This window comes from Macaca mulatta, chromosome 20, assembly GCF_049350105.2.
Source record: "Macaca mulatta isolate MMU2019108-1 chromosome 20, T2T-MMU8v2.0, whole genome shotgun sequence".
Lineage (NCBI taxonomy): Eukaryota > Metazoa > Chordata > Mammalia > Primates > Cercopithecidae > Macaca > Macaca mulatta.
The window spans coordinates 23,029,966-23,054,130 of NC_133425.1; the positions used below are offsets into that span (position 1 = coordinate 23,029,966).

Here is a 24,165-nt window from a genome sequence, read left to right on the forward strand (position 1 = left end):
CTGTTGTTGCCCAGGCTGGAGTGCAATGGTGTGATCTCGGCTCACCACAACCTCCGCCTCCCGGGTTCAAATGATTCCCCTGCCTCAGCCTCCCAAGTAGCTGGGATTACAGGCATACGCCACTATGCTCAGCTGATATTGTATTTTTAGTAGAGATGGGGTTTCTCCATGTTGGTCAGGCTGGTCTCGAACTCCTGAACTCAGGTGATACACCTGCCTCGGCCTCTGAAAGTGCTGAGATTACAGGCGTGAGCCACTGCGCCCAGCTGGACTGTAGTTTCTTAGATGTGACAACAAAAGCACCAGCAAGACATTTTAAAAAAAAGAAAAAAAAAAAAAAAAAAAAGAAGGCCAGGCATGGTGGCTCATGCCTGTAATCCCAGCACTTTGGGAGGCCAAGGCAGGTGGATCACCTGAGGTCAGGGTTCGAGACCAGCCTGGCCAACATGGTGAAACCCTGTCTCTACTGGTCAGGCACGGTGGCTCACACCTGTAATCCCAGCACTTTGGGAGACTGAGGTACGCGGATCACCTGAGGTCGGAGTTTGAGACCAGCCTAACCAACATAGAGAAACCCTGTCTTTACTAAAAAAAAAAAAAAAAAATACAAAATTAGCCAGGTGTGCTGGCACATTCCTGTAATCCTAGCACTTGGGAGGCTGAGGCAGGAGAATCGCTTGAACCCAGGAGGAGGAGGTTGTGGGGAGCTGAGATCACGCAATTGCACTCCAGCCTGGGCGATAGAGCGAGACTTTGTCTCAAAAAACAAAACAAAACAAAACTTTCCCGCTTCAAAAGATGCTATCAAAACAGTGAAAAAGATGGGAGAAAACTGTCTGATAAGGAACTTGTATCCAGAATACATAAAAAAACGCTTGTAACTCAAAAAGACACTCCAAAAGATGGGCAACGGATTTGCAGACATGTCTTCTAAGATGTACAAGCTGCCAATAAGCATAGAAAATAAACGAGCCGTTAAGAAACAGAAAGTTGCAACGAGACAGCACTTCACACCCTCCAGGAGGGCTCCGATCAAAAAGATAACAACAAATGTTGGCAGGATGCAGAGAACTGGAACCAATACATTGCTGCTGGGAATGTAAAATGGCACAGCCACTTTGGAAAACAGTTTGGCAGTTTCTCAAAATGTTAAATATGGAGTTACCCCAAGATCCAGCAATTCCATTTCTAGGTATATACCCAAGAGAATTTAAAACCTATGTTCACATAAAAACTTAGACAAAGTTCAAAGTCATTAATCGTAATGAATAATTCAAAGGCATCATTCATAATAGCCAAAAAGTAGGAACAAACCAAATGCCCATCAGCTGATAAATGGAGAAACAAAATGTGGCATAGCCAAACAATGGAACACTATTCTGGCATGAACAGAAATGGAGCAGTGACACAAGTTACCAGATGGATGCACCTGCAAGCATTAGGCTACGTAAAGGAAGCCAGACACGAAAGCCCATGTATTGCGTAACCGCACTTGGACAAAGGATCCAAATAGGCAAATCCAGAGAGACAGAAAGTGGATTAGTGGTTGCCAAGGACTGGGGAAAGGGGAGTTTGGGAAAGGGGGAATGACTGTTAATGGGTACAAGGATTCTTTTAGGGGTGATTAAGATATTCTATAACTAGGTAGATATGATGTTTGCTTTTATGGTATGTTAATTTTTATCTCAATAAAGATGCTATATAAAAATTAAGATCTCAAGATGTGGAGGAGCTAGAACTTGCATATGCTGCTGTTAGGATTGTAAAATGGTGCAATTACCCTGGAAGATAGCTTAGCCACTTTGTTTCCTAACAAGTTAAATATATACTTAGCATATGACCTAGTAATTCCAGACATTTACCCACAAGAAATGAAAATAGATGTTCACACAAAATCCCGTGTACACAACTGTTTATAGCAGCGTGATTCATAATCACCCAAAGATGGAAACAACGCAAGGCCCATCAATAGTTACACGCTGTGGTACATCCAGGTGATGGGATAGTACCTGGCAGTAAGAAGAAACAAGCTACTGCTACACACAGCAACGGGATGGATCTAGAGTGAGATCGAGAAGCCAGGCAAAAATAGAGGGTTATGTACTGCATCATTCCATTTATACAAGAGTCTGGGAGTCGTCAGCAAATCAGAACAGAAAGCAAATCAGTAGCTGCCCGGGGATTGCAGAGTAGGGGAGACAGGAAAGGAGAACAAAGCAGCACAAGGACATCTGGGGAGGTGTCAGATATGTTTACCATCTTGACTCTGAGATGGCTTCATGGGTGCATACAGGTGAAAGCACTGCGAACTCACTTTAGTAAACACGTGCAGCCCCCTGTGTTACACCTGAAGATTACCTGCAGGGCCTCCTGGTCGGGCAGGGCCTGCCCTGGCCTGCGGTACATGCTCAGCATCTCCTGCAGTACCTTCACATGGCTTCGCACTTCCTCCACCGCACTGACCCTCTTGGACACCTTCTCCGATTTTTCTTGTTCCTTTTGGGAAAAAGAAGAGGATGGGAGTGAAGGAGCAGAAACTCTGGCTGAAGCCTGAACAAGGGATGGGAAAGAGTCACTATTGAGAGAGCTCACTCAGGGGAGTCACCAGGACGTTAAGTGCATGGGAGAGCTCACACAGTGGATGAAAAAATACTCAAAAGCCCAGAATTCCTGGGGAGGAAACTGCAGTTTGGGGAATGGTGACCGTGACCTCTGCCTCTGTGCCACCAGCCTCAAGCCCTTTGAAAAGCAGTTTTCTAAACCTGGACTTTGTCCATACCAGTACCTGTTGCTGGGACCGAAGCTGGTGTCTAGGAAATGCTTTGAGCAGCATGGATGAAAGCAGCTGAGAAGTACGGCAGCAGCGGGGTTTCTGCTTCCAATCACCACCTTGCTGCCCTCGAGGGAGCCTATGGCTGTTCCCCAGAGTTCAGGGCTAGGAGCCACTCTTTCTCCCAGGCAACCATTCCTCTATCCCTCAAGCATAGGCTCATGCGCACTGTCCTTCAGCCTCTGTCAAATGCTGCTTCTACTGAACCAACTGGAAGAATGCCCACCTCCTTGACCAAATTCTTGATTAACCGGTTTGCGGCCTGAAGGTCCTCAGGGTGGTTGCTCTTTAGAAGCCTTGTCAGAAGCTGGAGAGAGGGAACAGGAAGAGTAGGTGAGACCACCACTCCCTCAGGACCAGAGCAGAAGCAGCAGCTACAGAAGAGTTAACACTAACAACAGCGCACACATTTTACATGCACTGTCTCACCAAATGGTCCCAAGGACACTATGATGCAGGCACTCTGACTATCCCAATACACCACTGTTTTTTTTTTTTTTTTTTGAGACCGGGCCTTGCTCTGTTGTCAGGCTGGAGTGCAGTGGCGTGATCTTGGCTCACTGCAACCTCTGCCTCCCAGGTTGACACCATTCTCCTGCCTCAGCCTTCCAAGTAGCTGGGACTACAGGCGTGTGCCACCATGCCCAGCTAATTTTTGTGTTTTTAGTAGAGACGGGGTTTCACCATGTTGGCCAGGGTGGTCTCAATCTCTTGACCTCGTGATCCGCCTGCCTCGGCCTTCCAAAGTGCTGGGATTACAGGCATGAGACGCTGTGCCCAGCCCGCCACTGGTTTTCAGTAGGATAGGGGGACGTGGGGGATTACTTCTCCCATGGGATGTCTGGCCAAGTCTGGAGAAATTTGGTTGTCACAACTAGAGAGGGTGTGCTACTGGTAGCTCGTGGGTAGAGTCGGGAATGCTGTGAACATCCTACAGTGCACAGGACAGTCCCCAGCGACAGGGAATTCTCTGGCCCAAAAGGGTGCTAGGTCTGCAGTTGCCCTGGACCATGTGCTTTACGATGCGACAGACCCTGGTGATCTTGTTCATCCCTTCATTTCCAATGCCTAGCAGGATGCCTGGCACAGAGAAGTCACTCAATCTTCATGGAACGGATGGCAGGAAAAGTGGGGAAAATGAGGGCTAGTAACACAGGATTCTTTCTCAGAAGTCACACCATACCTCCTTCCTAGCTCCTCCCACCCTCTGCAAACCCAAGGCACCAAGCAGGAGGAAAGCCAGGGAGAAAGGCGGCCCAGAGCCTAGACTAGTCTTGCTCATTCTAACAACAGAGACCTGATGGCCACAGAGTATCTAGGCCCAAGGAGTGGGTACAGGGAGGGGGTGCCGTTGGCAGGCAGACCATACCACACAGAAATGAGTACATAGCGTGTAGCCTTCCAACGCTCCATGAACTAGACCTGTGACTGACCAAGAACAGTCATGACCGAAAACCCTGCCAGCACTAGGCCAAAGGGTTCCCCACTCACAGGCATCATAGAGTTATCCCTGGGTCTTGGCCACCTTACTCTTCTTGTCCCTCTAGATACTGATGTCCAAGGAACAATGATTTGGGGAGTTCATAGTGGATGAAAAATGGATAGGGCCAGGCTCACTGGCACTGAGAAAGAGTTGAACCAACACACAGCAGCAAGTCCTTCCACCTTCCCCACCCCAATACCACACCCATAGAGGACATGACCCATCACCCACACTTCCCATGAGCTAGCCTTCTGCACCTTCTTTCCCCAAGGAAGGCTGTGCAGAAAAGGGAGAAGGCACAAAGAGCCCAGCACCTTTTTAGTCGGCTTATCTGTAAAGAATGCACCCAAATCTTTTGCTACCTCACTCCTAAGGGCCTGTCTGGACAGGAGAATCCACGTAACCTGCCCCCCTTCACAATCTGATTCAAGCATCAAAGGGCATTTACAGTCCCTAAGGGAAAAGGTCTGATCAGACACCATGTAGGTCTGGTTCTTTACCTTGGACTTTTCTTCATCAGCATCGAAGATGGAGCTCTTGGGCCAGGGAGATGGTGGGGGTAAGATTTTATCCACTGGTAGTTTAGGGTCTTGTTTTATAATTCCTAAAAATGCAATTTACAAAGTTAAGACACCAATATGGTACCCAGAAACTTCAGTCAGAATCCAGTATAAAGTCCAGAAACCCCTGGTTCCTGATACCATGCTAGGAAAGCACTGTCAACAGCCTTCAAAGACAACACCCAGTCTATGAATTAAGTTTTACATCATCTCTTAGGAGAATCCAAGGGACCACCATGGTGCCCGGGACATCAGAGCCAACTATGTCAGAGAAGAGCCAGTCCTGAAGGCCTGCAGTCTGTGGGCCCTATGCTATAAAAACATGAATCAGTTTATCCAGCTACATAACCTCCCAGGGATCAAAAGTGTCTGGAGGGTCCCTGATGAAGCTCCTGAAAATGCTGAGTGCATGTGACAGGGAACAACAGTCCATTCTGAACCCGGGTTCCTTTTTTTAAGAGCCCAATATAAAAAGGAATTCAGATTCCCATCTTCCAAACAGGACACACAAGGGTGGGAACTATCACCCCCACTGTGACAACAACAAAACACTGGAAAGTGCGCAAATTCACAACATTTTTGTTGTTTTTGAGACAGATTCTTGCTCTGTCTCCCAGGCTAGAGTGCAGTGGTATGATCACAGCTTGCTGCAGCTCAAACTCCTGGGCTCAAGCAGTCCTCCCACCTTGGCCTTCCAAGTAGCTGGGACTACAGGTGGGTACCACCACACCCAGCTAATTTTTAAAAAAATTTTTTGTAGAGATGGGGTCTTGCTATGTTGCCCACGCTGGTCTGAAACTCCTGGCCTCAAGAGATTCCTCACCTCAAACTACTAAAGTGCTGGGATCATAGGCGTGAGCCACCATGCCCAGCCTACAACTTCCTTGAATCCATCAGAGAGCTCAGATCACAGGGCAACAACCAAGTAACTTGAAATCTAAGGAAAAAAACAACCTCCAAGGATTGACAAAAGGCAATACCAATAGTAACAACTAAGCTAGAATTATTTTAAAATTGTTTACAGGCCAGTGTGAGCTGCCAAGAGAATACAGAATTTCTGGAGGCTGCAACAGAAAGAAAATAAGCTCTTCTCCAGAGGCTCACAAAAACAGCGGGAAGGCCTGAAGGCAGGATTACAGGGAGAAGAGGAACAAACGCTGCAGCCTTAGAACACTGGTGGAACCCACAGCAGCTAGAGAAGAAATAGGGGAGAAAAAACAAAAACAAACCCTAGTACCCTAGGAGGAGGAGCAGGAATTATGTCCTGGGCCCAGATCTACACTGGGGTGAGGCAGGATCACAAACAGATCCTACCAAGACCCAGGATGCAGTGCCTGCCTAAGAACCAGGGTGAACCAGAACAAAGACTGGCCCTGCCCACCACCCTATCCCTCTGACAAGGGACAGCTGTCTACTGCTACAAGTGGCAAGAACAACGAGAAAGGCTCTCTCTGAGGTGCAGAGGAAAGTGAAGACCTACAGCTGAGAGAACAGATCCTGAAAAAACTAACAAACTAGCCCCCAACCTAAATACAGGCTAACACCAGAGGAATCTGAAGTCTGATGTAACTACAGCAACAACAAATCTCACACCCAGTTCAAATCCTGCCTACCAAAAGGAAAGCTCTACCCAATTCCAGGGATTAAAAACTCCTTACCTCACTGATGGATATGCCAATTACCCTGATTTGATCACTACACATTGTATGCATGAACCAAAATATCACATTGTCTCCAATAAATGTGTGTAAGTATGTGTCAATTAAAAATAAATCCACGGCTGGGCACAGTGGCTCACGCCTGTAATCTGAGCACTTTGGGAGGCTGAGGCAGGCGGATCATTTGAGGTCGGGAGTTCAAGACCAGCCTGAGCAACATGGTAAAACCCCATCTCTACTAAAAATACAAAAATTAGCCGGGCATGGTGGCGGGTGCCTATAATCCCAGCTACTTGAGAAGCTGAGGCAAGAGAATCGCTTGAACCCAGGAGGCAGAGGTCGCAGTGAATGGAGATCGTCCCACTGCACTCCAGCCTGGGCGACAGAGTAAGACTCTGTCTCAAAAAAAAAAGTACTGAAAGATCTGTCTGCACATTGTTACTTTTATCACAATAGCATTTTTCACACTCTGGCTCATAGGTAGCATTTATCTGTACTTCACAGTAAGGTTCCACTGTTTCAGGAAAAGAGGTTAAAGATGGACATGGCGGCTCACACCTGGGAGGCTGAGGTGGGAGGATCATTTGAGCCCAGGAGTTTGAGACCAGTGTGGGCAACATCGCAAGACCTTGTCTCTACAAAAAATAAAAATATTTGGTGTAGGCCGGGCGCGGTGGCTCAAGCCTGTAATCCCAGCACTTTGGGAGGCCGAGACGGGCGGATCACTAGGTCAGGAGATCGAGACCATCCTGGCTAACACAGTGAAACCCCGTCTCTACTAAAAAATACAAAAAACTAGCCGGGCGAGGTGGCGGGCGCCTGTAGTCCCAGCTACTCAGGAGGCTGAGACAGGAGAATGGCGTAAACCCGGGAGGCGGAGCTTGCAGTGAGCTGAGATCTGGCCACTGCACTCCAGCCTGGGCGACAGAGCGAGACTCCGTCTCAAAAAAAAAAAAAAAAATATTTGGTGTAAGTAAGAGAGCAAGTGAGACAGAGACAGAGATAGAGACAGAGGGAGAGTGAGTGAGTGTGTGTGTGTGTGTGGGGGGGGGTGCGGGTGGGAGAATAATAAGTGAATAAATCAGCTGGGTATGGTGGCACACGTCTGTAGTCCCAGCTACTTGGGAGGCTGAGGCAGGAGAATGGCTGGAGTCCAGGAGGTCGAGGCTGCAGTGAGCCATGACTCCACCACTGTGCTCCAGCCTAGGTGATGGGGCAACACCTTGTCTCAAAAAAAAAAAAAAAAAAAAAGAAAAAAAAGAAAAGGTTAGTTTTTAAGCAACCAAGAATTTTAAAAGATAAATAAGTGCTTTAGTGACATACGTAGCTTGTATTTTGACTTTTCTCACGCTGTGGTTTCCTATGATCCAGGCAACAGGGAAAAAAGCAAGCCTTACATCATCTTTCTAGGTTTGCACTATGGCTTTTAAAGGTAAGTAGATAAAAGATTTATTGCGTAAAAAAAAAAAAATCAAAACTCTACCTCAGTGTCTATGGTCCTACATAAGAAGTCCAGCTTTCAACAAAAATTATAAGGCAGACGAAAAAGCAGGAAGATACAGGCCAAGCCAAGAGGAAATACGACACAGTAACGCAAGTCAGACCTTGTTTCTTCAGCATCTGATAGGCATCTCGGATCTTGATGTCTTCCGGAAACCAGACTGTCCAACTAAAGAGTATTTCAATGACTCTTCCTTTAACTTTTTCTGTGGCCCAGGACCCCAGGTACTGAAAGTAAAAAGGAAAGAGAATTCTAGAGCTGGAAGAGACTTGGGAGACCGACACTTTAACTGAAGAGGTAGCTGCTGAGGCCCAGAGACACGAGCACCCAGGAACAGTACGAGTGTGAGGAGAGACTAGAGGCCACCCCATCTGGCGCCCAGCCCCGGAGTCCTTCCCGGCATTCAAGGAATTGATCTCCACAATACTCACACTAAACCCCACCATGCAGAGGCCTAGGTCAGAGCCTGTTCTACACCACTGGAGACAGTCATTTTTATGCCTCAGACAAGAATATAATAATAAAACTTGGTCTTTGTTTCAGTTCCTGGCACAGAACTTCAGAAACCCTCGGAATTTCCTGAGTCATAAGAGTGTCTTGTTATTCAAGAGACACTCTCGCAGGGTGCACCTGAGTTTTCACTAATGACTTACAGTGAGTGCCTAGAGAGTTTCAAGGGCTGGCCACTCCAAAGAGATCAACCCTGTGATCAGAGGGCTGAAACTTTCAGCCCCATCCCCTGACCCGTGCCCTCACATCCCCACCGACGGAGGTGGCAGGGGCAGGCAGGGGGGTGTGAACTAGAGATTGAGTTCAACTACGTGGCCAATGATTCGATGGATCATGCCTAGGTAATAAAACCTAGAGCTAGTTCAAGCCAGCAATGATGTGTAAAAAAAAAAAAAAAAACAGAAAAAACACTGAAACAAGGAAGCTCAGAGAACCTCTCAGTTGAACCTACGATGGGAGGACGGCAAGCTCAGAGTCCAGGAGAGGGACAGCAGATCTGTCCCCTCTTGCCCCACCAAGACCTTGCCTATGCATTGCTTCCATTTGTATCCTTTATAATAAAACAGGGATAGAAAGTATAGTGCTTTCCTGTCTATGTGAATCATTCTAGGGAATTATGGAATCTGTGCGGCGGCGGGAGGCGGGGCGTTCATGGGAACCCCTGAATCTGCAGCTGGGGATGCAGAAGTGCAGCAGTTTGAGGACACATGAGACTCATGGCTGGCAGCTGAAACATGGGAAGCCTAAGCAGCACTGAGCCCTCACCGCATGGGGTCTGGGTAGTATGCAGCTCTGAGGAGCATCAGAACTGAAATGAACTGTGGGACCCACAGTCAGTGTCAGCACTGTTGTGGGAACACAGTAAGGCAGGGCTCAATGTTGGTTACCTGAGACTGGCTGAGCTAAGACAGGGGCCAGGAGGACAGGTGCAGAGGACAAGGGAGGAGGTGATAGGATAACTTCAGGCCACCCCTGGGATCTCTCACTGTCTCTACCAGGAACCTGTGCCTCCAAGCTGGAGTTCCTCATCTCCTCTAGGCCACATGTCTCCATGGCCTTCTTACAGGGGAAATGTGAAAACGCTAACAGTGAGGGGCACAGGTCAGCTGATGAGCAGAGCCTCTTCCTAGAGCTTGGAAAGAAGAGCGCTTTCACAGGCAGGAGCAGGTTTTGCCCATGTGTGGGCCTGCCTCTGGCCTGAGGAGGGCACCAGGAGTTTGACGGCGGGCATAGGTGTGACACAGTGGGCAGAGCCAAGCCCAGGTACTCACCTTTGGGGACAACACTTTGATCAGCTCGTTCAGGAAACGAAATTTGGCCACCTCACTGTGGAACTTCTCCCCACAGTGGTTCATGCACATCTCCAGCACCTGCACAGACACACGACCCCCGTGAGAAGGTGGAAAGCCAGTGGTCCCAGGCTCCCCTCTAGACTGGTAACCACTTGCTGGAGACTGCGCTGGAACCACGGCTAACCCTGCCTCAAGCCTATGAGGACACTGAAGTTTTGATGAAGAGGACTTTTTCAGATCAAGAAAAAAATGCCCCCTGTTCAATCTTGCTATAACTGCCTCAGGTTTATGCCCAGGAAAGAGCTTAGTGGTGTATGTCAAACCCTGAGGTCACTCCACCTTTAAGGAGACCCTTTGAGAGGTGAAAGTGGCTCAAGAACCAACTCCTCCCCAGAGGCAGAAATCTGGTATCCAGTGCCCAAGACCAGCCAGATATCACCCACTGGCACTCAAGAGGCAAGCTGGGCCTGCAGACCCCTCCTCTGGTCCATACTACGGCTTTCAACACTGAAAATTAGTCACCAACATCTAAACTCTCAAACATATACAAAGACCTAAACTAGCAATCCTGAGCCCATACTCATACCTGCCAACAGTCAGTGGGCCCTGTGCTAGAGCTGCCCTCTTTAGACAGGGCACATGAACTTGCCAGCCCTGGTCTAAGAAGGGCAAATGAAATAAAACCTTCCTTTCCTTCTCCCACAGTAGACTCAATGTTGTCCTGAAGAAACAGATGAGAAAGAGAAGAAGGGTGGGGACCCTGGCCCAGAACTCCCTCCTCCAACCTGCTGTGAAGGTGAACCTCTCAGAGGAGCTCCCAGCCCCAATGGAAAGGATCTGGGTGGAAGCAAAGTGCTTCTCAGCTCTCTATAGGACAAGGATAGGAAAGCTTAGGCTACAAGGCAAGCCAAACTCACCGTTAAGGCATAAAGAGCTTCCTTCTCTTGCGGAGACTGGATCTTGTGGGCCAGTAGCCAGGGCGCATGTGTGGGGCTATAGGGAAACAAAAAGACCTAGACTCTGGGCAGGCAAGAAGAAACTAACCCAAGTGGCTGAGCATGCTCAGTAAAGTCACTTTTCTTCCAGGGGCTGGTGTCCAAAAGCAGAGGTGGAGTGTGCCTGACAAACAGCCCTCATGGGGGCCCTGGAGACGGCCACCTCCCACCCACCCTGGTTGCACCTACAGCACACAAGTTCCTCCTCCTGCCCAGGGCATACTGCCCTCACCTCAGCCAACCCCCAGCCCCCAAACTCCAAGCTTCCAGTCCCAGCCCATTCCCATGCATAGCCAGAGCAGCACAGGCCCTGTATGGCTGTGATAAATGCCCAGGAAATGCTAGAGCAGAAAGTGCGATCAAACCCTGGGTTCAAACTGGCCAAATATGTGACACCACACAGATTAAACATCTGGATGGGCCAGGCACAGTGGCTCACACCTGTAATTCCAGCACTTTGGGAGGCCAGGGCAGTTGGATCACCTGAGGTCAGGAGTTTGAGACCAGCCTGGCAAAAATGGTGAAACTCCATCTCCACTAAAAAAATACAAAAATTAGCCAGGTGTGGTGGCACGTGCCTGTAATCCTAGCTACTTAGGAGGCTGATGCAAGAGAATCACTTCAACCCAGGAGGTGGAGGTTGTAGTGAGCTGAGATCGCGCCATTGCACTCCAGCCTGGGTGACAGAGTGAGACTCTGTCTCAAGAAAAGAAAAAGAAAAGAAAAGAAAAGAAAACAAAACAAAAACAAAACATCTGGATGACTCACTTGATTCTGAGTCTTCAGGTCCTATCCAGATGCTGTGGAAACAGAATTCAGTAAAACCTTCCCCCTTTCCTTTTTCTTAAGATTACATTTAAATGGTGGAGAACACACCGATCTCTTAATTAGGTAACGTGTCTATATTGTATCAGTAACATTCAGAGTTCTCCTCAGCATTAGTGTTTTATAACACTATTTAAAATTAATAACTGCTAGTTGCAAATGAGCTATCCTGTGTTTTTTTTTCCCCACATGAATTTGCTAATTTTAGAAAAATAACATTCTCAGGATTATGGGGGAAAATGACAGCATGAATGCCGGCCTGACTGTATTTCTATTTTTTTGAGACAGGGTCTCACTCTGTCACCCAGGCTGGTCTCAAACTCCTGGGCTCAAGCGATCCTCCCGCCTTGGTCTCCCAAAGTGCTGGGATTACAGGCATGAGCCACCAAGCCTTGCCTAGAGAACTTAACCCTAAAACAGTCTTGAGAGACAAAGGCCTACACTCAGTGTGGGGTACCCCCAGAGTCAACTATGTGTAAGTCACCTTACCCATTGGGGTCAGTGTTCACTTGCTCACAGAAATTCTGGATAGCTGACCAATCCTGTTCCGACATGCTTGGGTCTGTGGCTTTGTCTGTCAAATAAATAATAAAGTTAGAATATGCATAAGAAGAAGAAATTTACACCCCTCCCCATACACACGGTGGCCAAGGGCTGTCTTATCACGGATCTACAGGATCAGACCAGTGGGCAGACAGCTGGAAGGAGAGGAATTGTGCCTACGCTGCCCACCACCATCCAGCACAGTGTTGGGCACATGGTATGCCCTTACTGAATATTTGCTAATTGAATGAACCAGCAAATTAAAGAACAGCTGGCTGGCCGTAGTGGCTCATGCATGTAATCCCTGCATTTTGGGAGGCTGTGGGGGGATCATTTGAGGTCAGGAGTTTGAGACTAGCCTGACCAACATGATGAAACCCCATCTCTGCTAAAAATACAAAAAAATTAGCCGGCGTGGTGAGGCATGCCTGTAATCCCAGCTATTTGGGAAGCTGGAGAATCACTTGAACTTGGGAGGTAGAGGTTGCAGTGAGCCGAGATCACACCACTGCACTCCAGCCTGGGAGACAGAGGCAGCCTCTGTCTCAAAAAAAAATTACCTGACAAGTTATTCCCCTGACAGTGGCTTCACTTTCAGTGTAGAGGTTGGCCCGGGTGTTGTCTTCACACCCGAGTTGGGATACCCCCACCTGGCCTGCGACCAGCGGAGACAGAAGAGAGGCCACCTGGAAGCGTCTCAACTGTGTAACAGGAAGACAAGAACACGCCACCAGAAGGAATATAATCCTGCCCGTTCATAAAACTTCTAGTGGCAGCGCGGTGGCTCACACCTGTAATCCCAGCACTTCATGGGACTGAGGTGCATCACTTGAGCCCAGGAGTTTGAGACCAGTGTGGGCAACATGGGGAAATCACGTATCTACTAACATTTAAAAAAATTAAGACCAGGCACAACGGCGCACGCCTGTATTCCCAGCACTCTGGGAAGCAGAGGCAGGTAGATCACCTGAGTTCAGGAGTTTGAGACCAGCCTTGCCAACATGGTGAAATCCTGTGTCTACTAAAAATACAAAAATTAGCTGGGCGTGGTGGAGTGTTCCTGTAATCCCAGCTTCTCAGGTGGCTGAGGCAGGAAAATTGCTTAAACCCGGGAGGTGGAGGTTGCAGTGAGCTGAGATGGCACCACTGCACTCAGCATGGGCAACAGAGCGAGACTCTATCTCAGAAAAAAAAAAAAAAAGAATTAGCTGGGCGTGGTGGCATGTGACTGCAGTCACAGCTACTCAGGAAGCTGAAGTGGAAAGACTGCGTGAGCCTGGGAGGTTGAGGCTGCAGTGAGCCGAGATCAGGCCACTGCACTCCAACCTGGGCGGCAGAGCAAGGCCCTGTCTCAAAAACAAAAAAACAAAACAACAACCCTTCCAATTCCCCTCTGGCCATCCAGTCCTGGCCTGACCAGCTGCTCCGATGAGAAACCGTACTAGTTCTGACAGAGCAGCTCTTTTAGGCTCTGGAAATGAGGTGTTGCTTCTCGGGGCAGTACTTCTGATACCATTATTCTCCTGGCCGGAGTGTCAGCTCTGTGCCTTTCAGTGCCCTATCCATATTCTTCCAGACCCGTCTGAACTTCCAGCTCCTGCAGAAAACTCCCTCCCGCTACAATAGCCCCACTGCTTCTCCCTCTGATTACTCAACACAGCCCAGAGTTGAACTTTTCCTGACTGCAGTCACATTTATGTCACGTGGAAGTCGTGTATCCAGACAGGGAGAGTCATCGGACAGGTAATTACCATCTTCCTGCCCACTGACTCCATTCTAAGTGAAGAGAGAACACAAGGGCGAGGGAAGGATCAGTGATTCCTATATTCTCCTCCCCACTCCCCCAAAGCTCTCTCCCTATGTTCTGTATCTTAAAATCCTATCTACCCTTGAGTTCCAATTCACATTCCACCCTAAAGACTTCTCTGATCTTTTTATCTCCCGTCCCCATAAAACAAAAGCTGTCTCCCCCTCCTCTGAACAGATATTTTATCTGCCCCTTCTCCGATAGGGATTTCCAGCTACACCCCTTATTAGTCACAGGTACTTGGACTCTCTGAGCCTCAGTTCCTCAAATATAAAATAAAATAGGAGTAGGCGCTGGAGCTCATGCCTGTGATCCCAGCACTCTGGGAAGCCAAGAGAGGAGGACTGCTTGAGTCTAGAAGGTCGAGACCAGCCAGAGCAACATAACGAGACCCAATCTCCACAGAAATTTTTTTAAAAAATTAGACAGCTGGGCACAGTGGCTCACGCCTTAATCCTAGCACTTTGGGAGGCCGAGGAGGGCGGATTGCCTGAACTCAGGACTTGGAGATCAGTCTGGGCAACACGGTGAAACCCTGTCTCAACCAAAATACAAATAATTAGCTGGGCATGGTGGCATGCATCAGTAGTCCCAGCTACTCAGTAGCGTTAGGCAGGAGAATCGCTTGAACCCGGGAGGCGGAGGTTGCAGTGAGCTAAGATCATGACACTGCACTCTAGCCTGGGCGACAGGGTGAGACTCCGTCTCCAAAAAAACAAACAAACAAAAAAGGCCAGGCATGGTGGCACTCACCTGCAGTCCCAGCTACTCAGGAGGATCACTTGAGCCCAGGAGGTCGAGGCTGCAGTGACCTATGGTTGTGCCACTGCACTCCAGCCTGGGAGGACAAAATGAGACCCTGTCTCAAAAATAATAATAAAAACAGTCTGGGCACAGTGTCTCATGCCTGTAATCCCAGAACTTTGGGAGGCTAAGGTAGGAGGATTGCCTGAGCCCAGGAGTTCGTGACAAACCTGGGCAACATAGTGAGGCCCCATCTCTCCAAATGAAAAAATAAAATAGGGAAAATAGTACCTTCCTCATGGGACTGTCATATGATTTAAAGGAGAAGGTGTCTAAAATGCTTAGTACAGCACCATGCAGTTAAGAGGTCTATAAAAGATAATTGTTCATTATTATGTACAGTCTCTGGATTTTACTGTAATACATGTACACATGCTTTGTCCTACCTAAAGAGAATGAAACCTTGAGGGCAGAAACCGTATCTTCCTTACAGTGCCTTACCCATAGGTACAAAATAGAAACTCATCAAATAAATTATTTAAAGCAGTGATTCTCAGCGATTATGTCTGAATCACCTAAAGTCTATACCATTTAAGCTTCTGTTTCAGTTCACTACAAGGTCAAAGTTGACACTTCAAAAGAATTCTGATCTCACATGTGACTGGACCTGGAGGGAGAGAACAGGAGAGGCAGGGAGAGCACAGGGGGAGGCAGGGAGAGAACGGGAAAAGCAGAGAACAGGAGGCATGGCCCAAACTCCCCTCACAGAATCCAGCCTTCTCCCTCCTCCCTGGCTGCCAAGTAAAAGAGACACAGCACTGATGGGCACCAGATTTTTTTTTTTTTTTTTAATATGGAGTCTCGCTCTGTCACTTGGGCTGGTGTGCAGTGGCACGATCTTGGCTCCCTGCAACCTCCGCCTCCCGGGTTCAAGTGATTCTCCTGCCTCAGCCTCCCAAGTAGCTAGGATTACAAGTGCCCGCCACCACACCTAGCTAATTTTTTGTATTTTTAGTAGAGACGTGGTTTCACTATATTGGCCAGGCTAGTCTCGAACTACTGACCTCGTGATCTGCCCGCCTCGGCCTCCCAAAGTGCTGGGATTACAGGCGTGAGCCACCACGCCCAGACGACACCAGCTTTCTTTTTTTTTTTTTTTTTTTTTTTTTTGAGACGGAGTCTCACGCTGTTGCCCAGGCTGGAGTGCAGTGGTGCGATCTCGGCTCACTGCAAGCTCCGCCTCCTGGGTTCACGCCATTCTCCTGCCTCAGCCTCCTGAGTAGCTAGGACTACAGGCGCCCGCCACCGCGCCCGGCTAATTTTTTGTATTTTTAGTAGAGACGGGGTTTCACTGTGGTCTCGATCTCCTGACCTTGTGATCCGCCCGTCTCGGCCTCCCAAAGTGCTGGGATTACAGGCTTGAGCCACCGCGCCCGGCCAGCTTTCTTAAAGAAAGAAAAAATCTCTGAGGTTAAATTACGTTCCAAACCCTTAACCAAGGCCAAACAGCAAAATAATTTACAAAACGTAAGGAGGTTTCTTTCTTATTTGCTAGAACTTGTATCATGAGGACTCAATCAAGATTTATCAGTAACCCCAGCACTTTGGAGAGGCCGAGGCAGGCGGATCACCTGAGTAGGGACAGGGTTTCACCATGTTAGCCAGGATAGTCTTGATCTCCTGAACTTGTGATCCACCTGCCTTAGCCTCCCAAAGTGTTAGGATTACAGATGTGAGCCACCCTGCCTGGCTTGGTTTTCTTTTACATAAGCCTCTTCGTTTGCTGAAACCGTAAGATGTTCCTCACATTGGAAAAACCTGAAAGCTCCCAGCAGCCAGCAATTGAATGAAAGGTAGGGGCGGGGCCACCGGCAGGGCGGAAACTGGTGAGCCACGTGCCTAGGCTCCCACATCACAATGGGGGCGAGGGCGCGTGGAGGGGACTCTGGGCCTGATAGGTTCCTGGGAACCAGGAGGGAGCTCTGGTGGTTGGCAGGGCAACCTCCTTCAGTTGGTGGGAAGCAGTGGCAGGAGGAGCTCCCTGTGTGCTCTCTTCTCCGCAATCACAGCTCTCAGGCTTGCTGCATCTAGACCCATTCTAAAGAAATCAAACAGGTTCCCAAGGGACCCTTGTAGACAAGTCAGCTCGGGGAGGCGGCTGAGGGGGGTTGTGTGCTGCTGGTGGAGTGCAGCCCCATAGCCAGGCGCTAGCCCTGCCAGCATGCCTTTGCTGGGAAGAGGTGGAAGTGCTGAGCTCTGCAGACTTGGAAGCAAGGGAAGGCCCAAGTTGCCGGAGAGGAGAGGAGCCAGGAGCCGAGCTGCCTCATGGGGAACACGCTGAGCTGTTGCTTGTGTGCCAACGCCAGCCCCAGGCAGGGTCTGCCCAGGGGGTCTGCGGAGCTGTACTGCGTCTCTGACATCTATGAGGCGGTGGCAAGCAGAGGTGCAGGCCAAGGCAGAGAGGAGCAGAGGTGCAGTAGATGGAACATGCTGTTTCCCAATGCCAGCCCCAAGCGGGGCCAGCACAGGGGGTCTGGGGAGCTGTCCTGCAGTGCTGACATCTATGAGGCAGCGTCAAGCAAAGCTGCAGGCCAAGGCAGAGAGGAGCAGAGGTGCAACAGATGGAACATGCTGCTCCCCAATGCCAGCCCCAAGCAAAGCCAGTGCAGGGTGCGGTGGGCGGAACCGCCCTGCAGCTATAACATCATGGAGGCGGAGGTGGCAGTAGTGCCACACCCCACTGCTGTGGAGCCTGCCTAGCCGGATTTAGGAGCCCGTGAGGGCCATGACCTGCAGCACATCAGTGACCAGGAGATGCTCAAATATTTTGCTTCTGACCATCCAAGGGAAAGCACACTCTTTTTGAGAAAATATCAAATGAGTGTGCAAGAAAAGAGGAGGAGCTCTCACCTATATTATATACCTCCATGGCATCTTGATAGAAAATACAGCTCTTGTTCCACCATACTGCTAGATAACAGCACAGTCAGCCAGCCTGATCTTAGACACACATTAGAAAGTGTGACTTTGGCAATATATTACAACACAAAGCACAGATATGCAAATAGATCTGTGGCTATTTTTGACAAGCCAATATATCTACTTTCACAAGAGAAGGTTCCAGGCAAATCCTTCGAGCATGATCCCAAACGCAACTGTACTTTCAGATATTTCTGTACTCTTTCAAGTCATAAAACTAACAGCTCCATGTGCAGTCGTTGCTTTGGTGTACATCCAATGATTTTTAACTAATGCTAACATCGATCTTTGTCCTACTAATTGGAAAAAGATTGTCCTCGGAGCCATGCTTCTTGCCTCCAAGGTTTGGAGAACTCGTGGTCTGTGGAGTGTGGATGACAGCCAGAATCCCAAGGACATGGCAGTTGAGAACATGAGCAAGATGGAGAAGTGTTTTTTGGAGCCACTTGAGTTTAATATTCATGTGTCTGCCAGTGTTTATACAAAATATTACTTCGACCTGCATGCCTTGGCAAATGACCGTGACCTGTATTTTCTATTTAGTTTTCTTCACAAAGATAAAGCACAGGAACTGGAGGCTGTGTCACCACCGCCATGTGAATACAAAGACTTGCATCGACATGCCGCTGCTATGACAAGGGCTATCAGCATGAATTTCATTGGTATTCGGTGCACTAATGCCATCTTAAAGAGAGAAATTAACGTTATAAAATCCTGAACTTCTCAACTGTAAAGACTAGAAAATATCACTTCTGCTGAGAGAAACAACAAAACTAGGCTTTTCTTTTTTTCTTTTTTTGTTGTTGTTGTTTAGATTTTCATCGAGAGGAAACATCTTCACGTTAGCCATATTGTGAAACTGGATGACAGTGGTATGAACAGTGGGTGCCAGGTGCTTTCTGCCCTTCTTGTTCCACTGGGTCCAGATGGCATTCCTAGGGCACCACCTTCTTGAACTGTTGGGGAGAAGGAGTGTCACATGGACACAGCACATCCCTGCTCAGAGCCCACAGTCACCCACAGTCTCAAGCAGGTACCAGTGGTGTCCACAGTCCCTAGCTGGTGACAGTGGTCTGAGCTGAGCTGGAGTCCAAAAAACTTTAATTGGCTCCAGATTTGTGAGAGCACCTGCGTTTGGTTCTCTGTCCACTGAAGCACTGAATGCATGATGGCCCAAAACTCAACAATGGTGGGAAGAGAGTGGCATCGGGGCATGGCTGTCACTACTCCAAGCACCAGGGTGGCTCAGGCCTGCTCATCTAGTCTTTGGAGGGTATCTGTGCATGTGAAATGAGGCCCCCATGTCATGGTTATAAAGGAAGAGATGAAATCAGCTCATCTTCCCCCAGGCCGATAAGAGATGAAATCAGCTCATCTTCCCCCAGGCTGATAATGGTCACGCCACCTAGGGAAGCAGTAAAAGACCTGGCCTTGGGATTGTTAGGGGAGCTATGGAAGTGAAAACTGAATTTACCCAGTTCCAGGAAAACAACAAAGGAGGAACATCTGGGTTCAAAACTTTATGAAAAGATCATTTTCCCAGCGAATCTTGTCGTGGTGCATTGTATGGTCTCAGCTCTTGTCAACAAAACAAAAGCCTCTTAATAATTCTAACACAGGGGCACACTGTGATTCACATTTTCCAGTGCACCTCAGTGGTTCAAGAGATTGCTGGTGCTGCCTGCATCTGTCAGTCTGTTCACATATGGAGAGGAGCAGCGGTTCTCACGGGAGCAGCTTCTGCATCCTGAGGAAGTTTGCCCAGGCATTTCTGGTTTTAATAACTGGTGGCACCCACTGACATGCAGTCAACAATGGGAATCCTATGGTGCACAAGACTGCCCCCCTTCTCAATCAAGAAAGAATTTTCTGGCTTCCAAAATAGAAAGTGCTGAGGATCAACTGCCCCAGAGTCTACAAGGGAAACATTTTCTGAGACTTTTTTTCTTACAAGAACACCAGATCCCCACCAATGTGAGATGTTAGATTAAGTTTTTGTGCAAGGATGGATGTGGGGGACAGAATCCTAAGACACCCCATGATCTCTGCTATCTTTTGTTATACCCTGAATCCTCATCTTCCCTTGGATATGGCCAGACCTGTGCCTTGTTCTAGACATCTGAATACGGCAAAGTGAGGGAGTGGCTCTCTAGGAGTTACCTTTCCTTTCCTTTTATCGGGAACAATAGTAATTCCTATTTTCTTTCTTGGGTTTCCTTTCACAATACAGTGGTTTGGAATATCCCACTGTTGATTTGCAATTTCCTCCTCCAACCATAGTCGATGGCCCTTTATATGTAATTAAATATTTTCATGTATTGATTTTTTGTGTCTGAAGATGAAATGTTGGATGAACCATGTCAAAACATTTCATGCAAAGCCTTCAGTGGTTGTAGAGTCTACTCTTTGGTGAATACATAATTTGATCTATTTTACATATTGAAAATTGTATTAGTTGTAATAATGGTATTTTCCTTTTTATCTTTACTTGTCAGATATAGTTACTTTTTCCCAAAATTAATGATATTGTATATTTGATTTAAAATACTTCTAGAATATTTGGATAGTTGAAAATAAATGGCAAAATAAAGAGTTGCTGAAACCTAGTGATAATGTACTTATGATGGGTTATTATCCCTATCACTGTTAAATGTTTAAATTTCCATGAAAACCTATACATAAAAACTTAAAATTTTGTGTAAAAGCCTTCGTGCCCTGCACTTTAGCCCCACTGCATAATGAATAAAAGGAAAACGGATTCTCCTGCGGCGGGGAAGAAAACAAAAAGATTTATCATGGCTCAAAAGTCACGGTGTTCATTGTCATTTTAAAAAGTACCTACTATGAGGCCAGGCACGGTGGCTCATGCCTGTAATCCCAGCATTTTGGGAGGCCGAGGTGGGCAGATCACCTGAGGTCGGGAGTTCAAGACCAGCCTGACCAACATGGAGAAACCCCATCTCTACTAAAAATACAAAATTAGCCAGGTGTAGTGCTGCGTGCCTGTTGTCCCAGCTACTTGGGAGGCTAAAGCAGAACTGCTTGAACCCAGGAGGCAGAGGTTGCGGTGAGCTGAGATCATGCCATTGCACTCTAGCCTGGGCAACAAGAACAAAACTCTGTATCAAAAAAAAAAAAAAAAAAGAAAAAGAAAAAAAGAAAAAGTACCGACTATGAGCCAGGTACCATGCCAGATGACCTCAGAACCCAGGGTGGCACAAACATCTACACCATTTTACAGATGAAGAAACCTACCCAGCCACAAAGCAAGGGAATGGCAGAAACAAAAATTCAGTTGCAGGCTGGCCCAGCTCCACAGCCTGGACGTGTTTCTAACCACTCTCGCGGTGAGGTCTTCAGTACCTTGACAAAGTTAGGGCCTCTCTTGGAAGCCAGCTTGATCTTCGCGCTCATAAACTCCTTGAAGGCAAAAAGGAGGCCTGTCTCATTCACTCTCACAGGCTCCAGCACCTAGAAGAGTTGCTGGCAGGTACCTACTGAATAGATGATTCCTCTTTTGCTAGACAGTGTTTGGCCAGCTGGCTGGACATACTGGTATCACGGGGAGATGGCTATCTTAGTCTGAAATAACTGGGCCCCTAAACACATAATCCCAGCCTGCACAAACTATTTCAGAGGACTTGCGCAGATCCAAAAAATGACCCCCAGGGGGCCAGCAGCTGGGTCTGACCAGGCCACAGCAACCCCCGCAGGTCAGTTTGATACTAATCTGCTCCAAGGACTAGCTAGGGGCCAGACAGGGCATGGCCAGGGAGAAATTCAAAGGATGCCTTCTCTGTTTTGGGCTATCCCAGACTCCAAGGTGGTTTATTTATAGCTGGCACTTGAGCAGGACAGAGGGGTGCTGAGAAATAACACTGCTGCCATGTATTTCCTCACTAAAAGCAGTGTTTGTATGATTCATTTCAAGCGTGCTACAGGGCCAGAGGTGTTAAGAAAACAGCTGAGACCTCCAGCTGTGAGTGAAATGGCTCATCCAAGATTGACTAATTCAGAAGCCAAACCATCCCACGTCAGCTGCCAACCAACCACCGGGGTCATGACTGGCACCAGCAGCCGCCTGTGCTAGCAAGGGGAGCCCCAACGCTGTAGGGAAGCGGTCACCCCAAGGAGCAGAATGCAATCCTTCAGCAGTCCACGCTGCAGGGGGACTCCTTCCCCAGGAGGAACATGTGTACTCCAAGAGTCCGGCAATCATCCAATTCAGCACATGTGAAAACCTCCAAGACCCAGCATGGGAATGTCCTACACATCATTCCAAGTGGAAGGAAGAAACAGATTTACTGAGCACCCAACTTTTACTAAGCCATGGCCTCCCTGGCAGCACTACCAGAGCTAGAATCCCAGAGTCCAAGAGGAGTCCTGTTTTTAATAGCACAAGGCTAGCAACACCTAAGATGTCCACCAACAGGGACCCGGTTAAAAGGATCCTAGGACACCCATACAACAGGGCATCTAAGGCTTTTCATTTAAAAGAACAAGGTGACTACATCTGCAGTCATGTGGAACAATGACCAAAATACATGAAGTGGAAAAAAAGGCTGCAGAACCGAATGACAGAATGCACAGGCGCTGCCGTTTGTATTTTTAAGGCATGAGATTCTGGTAACAGCTTCCTGATATTCCTCTGGGAACAACCCCTCTCCTCAATTCTAGGTCCCCCATTCACCTTCCCCACCCTTGGCCCTGGGTTGGGTACTGCACCCCACCTGCACCCCACCCGCACCCCACCCCAGGTCTGGCCATCTTCATATTTCAGGACCCCAGGTCATGCTGACTCCAAGGTGGACACAAAACCCAAGCCAACAGGCAGAAGAGCAATAACTCTTGCAAATCAATGGAGAAAAGAAATGAATTCTGCTGGGATTGCAGTACAGACAAGAGCAAAGCAGAGAAAATTCAAAGAAGTGAACCATGACTTCTTTGTCATTGCCTCCTAAAGAAGTGAGCTCCTGGACTAAGCCCACCCCTACTCTGGGACTTTCTTTACTTTCCTTTTTTTGGTAAGTGAGTATGAGTTAGTTTCGATTACTTGCAGCTATAAAAGCCTAATGATAATAATAGCTGGCTCTTCTTGAGCACTTACTACAAGCATAGTAAGGCACTATTTTAAGTGCTTTCTGTGTACCAAAGTCTTTGATTCTTTCAACAACCCTAAGGACAGGTTTTATTACTCTTTTCCCATCTTAAAGATACCGCTGCCTTGTTTGCAGGGACCTGAGCTTGGCCAGTGACCTGAGCTTGGCCATTCCTCAAACACCTGGTGACTTCATCCAGCTCAGACGCATGCGCATTTGCCTTCAACTACACCCACATCTTGGCCATACCATCAATCCCACGACCCCCTTATCCCTCCATTGCAGCACCAATGCCCCACCATCCCCAACAAATCTGGCTTAACCCATCGTTCACTTCTTCTCTGCTCCTATTCCCAGAAGAAAAACAACAACAACAAATACAGCCATGAAGACTGCAACCCACATTCCTGATGTCCAGTCAGCACTCCACAGTCCTAATGCAGGATCTCAGCAGGGAGATGGGTAGGAGTGATCCCATCCCACTCAACCCTGGGGAAACGTGGCAGTATCTGGTGACATTTTTGGCTGTCATGACTGGGAGGAAGGGTGTGAGCTTTGGTATCCAGTGGGTTTAGGCCAGGGATGCCACTAAACATCCTATAGTGCACAGGTCAGCCCCCACAACACAGAATTATTGAGACCAAGATGTCACTCATGCAAAGGTTGAGAAACCCAGCTCTCTGTCTGGGTGGGCCCCCTTCGGTTTGCCTCACCAGCCACTCCCCCAACGCTTCCCCACCTTCCTCAAGTCCCCTGTTCCACTTGAGCACCTAATACTCGGGTGGTGATAGTGGCACGGACAAACTTGTTTGCATGTGCAATCATCTTGATCTCCTTCCCCAGACAGTCGGAAAAACAAAAGGTGTCCTTCCTCTCTGTAAGGCCAGGTCCCCCCTTTTTGCTCTGGCTCTGAGCACCTTCAGGCCCCTCTGCAATGTATGGGACACTGTACCCAGAATTGGGGAGGGGCAGTTCCCCAAAGGAACATCAACATGAAGGGGGGCTCACAGGTGCCCCTCTCCTTCTAAAACAATCTCCATTACTCCTAAATTCCCTCTTGCTACCCTTTCTCCCTCCTTCTACATTCAAGCCTCATGAAAAACGGCTGAGGAGGCCACTGGCTGCACCCTCCCCACACATTTATTCTGCCTGGCCTTCCCCAAATTATGGCCCAAAGTCGGCACCAACTTCTGAAAACCCAAGAGATTTCACTTAAGAATATAGGTTCTAGTCGTTCCTGAAAAACAGGAAGATCTAGCAACTTTGGGACATTGCCCCCAAAAGCTGGAGCTTAATACAATGTATACGCCATGAAAAAAACCATAATAATAAAAAATAA

The 24,165-nt window shown here is 48.1% G+C and overlaps 1 protein-coding gene across 9 annotated transcripts in view; it reads right to left on the minus strand.

The window, feature by feature from the left end:
• GGA2 (golgi associated, gamma adaptin ear containing, ARF binding protein 2) overlaps window positions 1-24,165 on the minus strand; it is a 44,690-nt gene that overhangs the window by 17,216 nt on the left and 3,309 nt on the right. For 2 of the 9 annotated variants that reach the window (XM_077986558.1, XM_077986557.1), the window contains exons 2-9: window positions 14,758-14,842; window positions 12,144-12,228; window positions 10,752-10,827; window positions 9,814-9,912; window positions 8,136-8,259; window positions 4,814-4,917; window positions 3,057-3,137; window positions 2,359-2,496 (exon numbers count right to left, since the gene is read on the minus strand). In XM_077986558.1, coding sequence (XP_077842684.1) covers window positions 2,359-2,496; window positions 3,057-3,137; window positions 4,814-4,917; window positions 8,136-8,259; window positions 9,814-9,912; window positions 10,752-10,827; window positions 12,144-12,208 — 687 coding nt within the window. In that variant the 5' untranslated portion in view covers window positions 12,209-12,228; window positions 14,758-14,842. Of the gene's footprint in view, window positions 1-2,358; window positions 2,497-3,056; window positions 3,138-4,813; window positions 4,918-8,135; window positions 8,260-9,813; window positions 9,913-10,751; window positions 11,526-11,975; window positions 12,229-14,757; window positions 14,843-24,165 lie in introns of all 9 variants that reach the window. The other 7 variants (XM_015125797.3, XM_077986556.1, XM_077986563.1 and 4 more) reach the window with 4 other exon arrangements.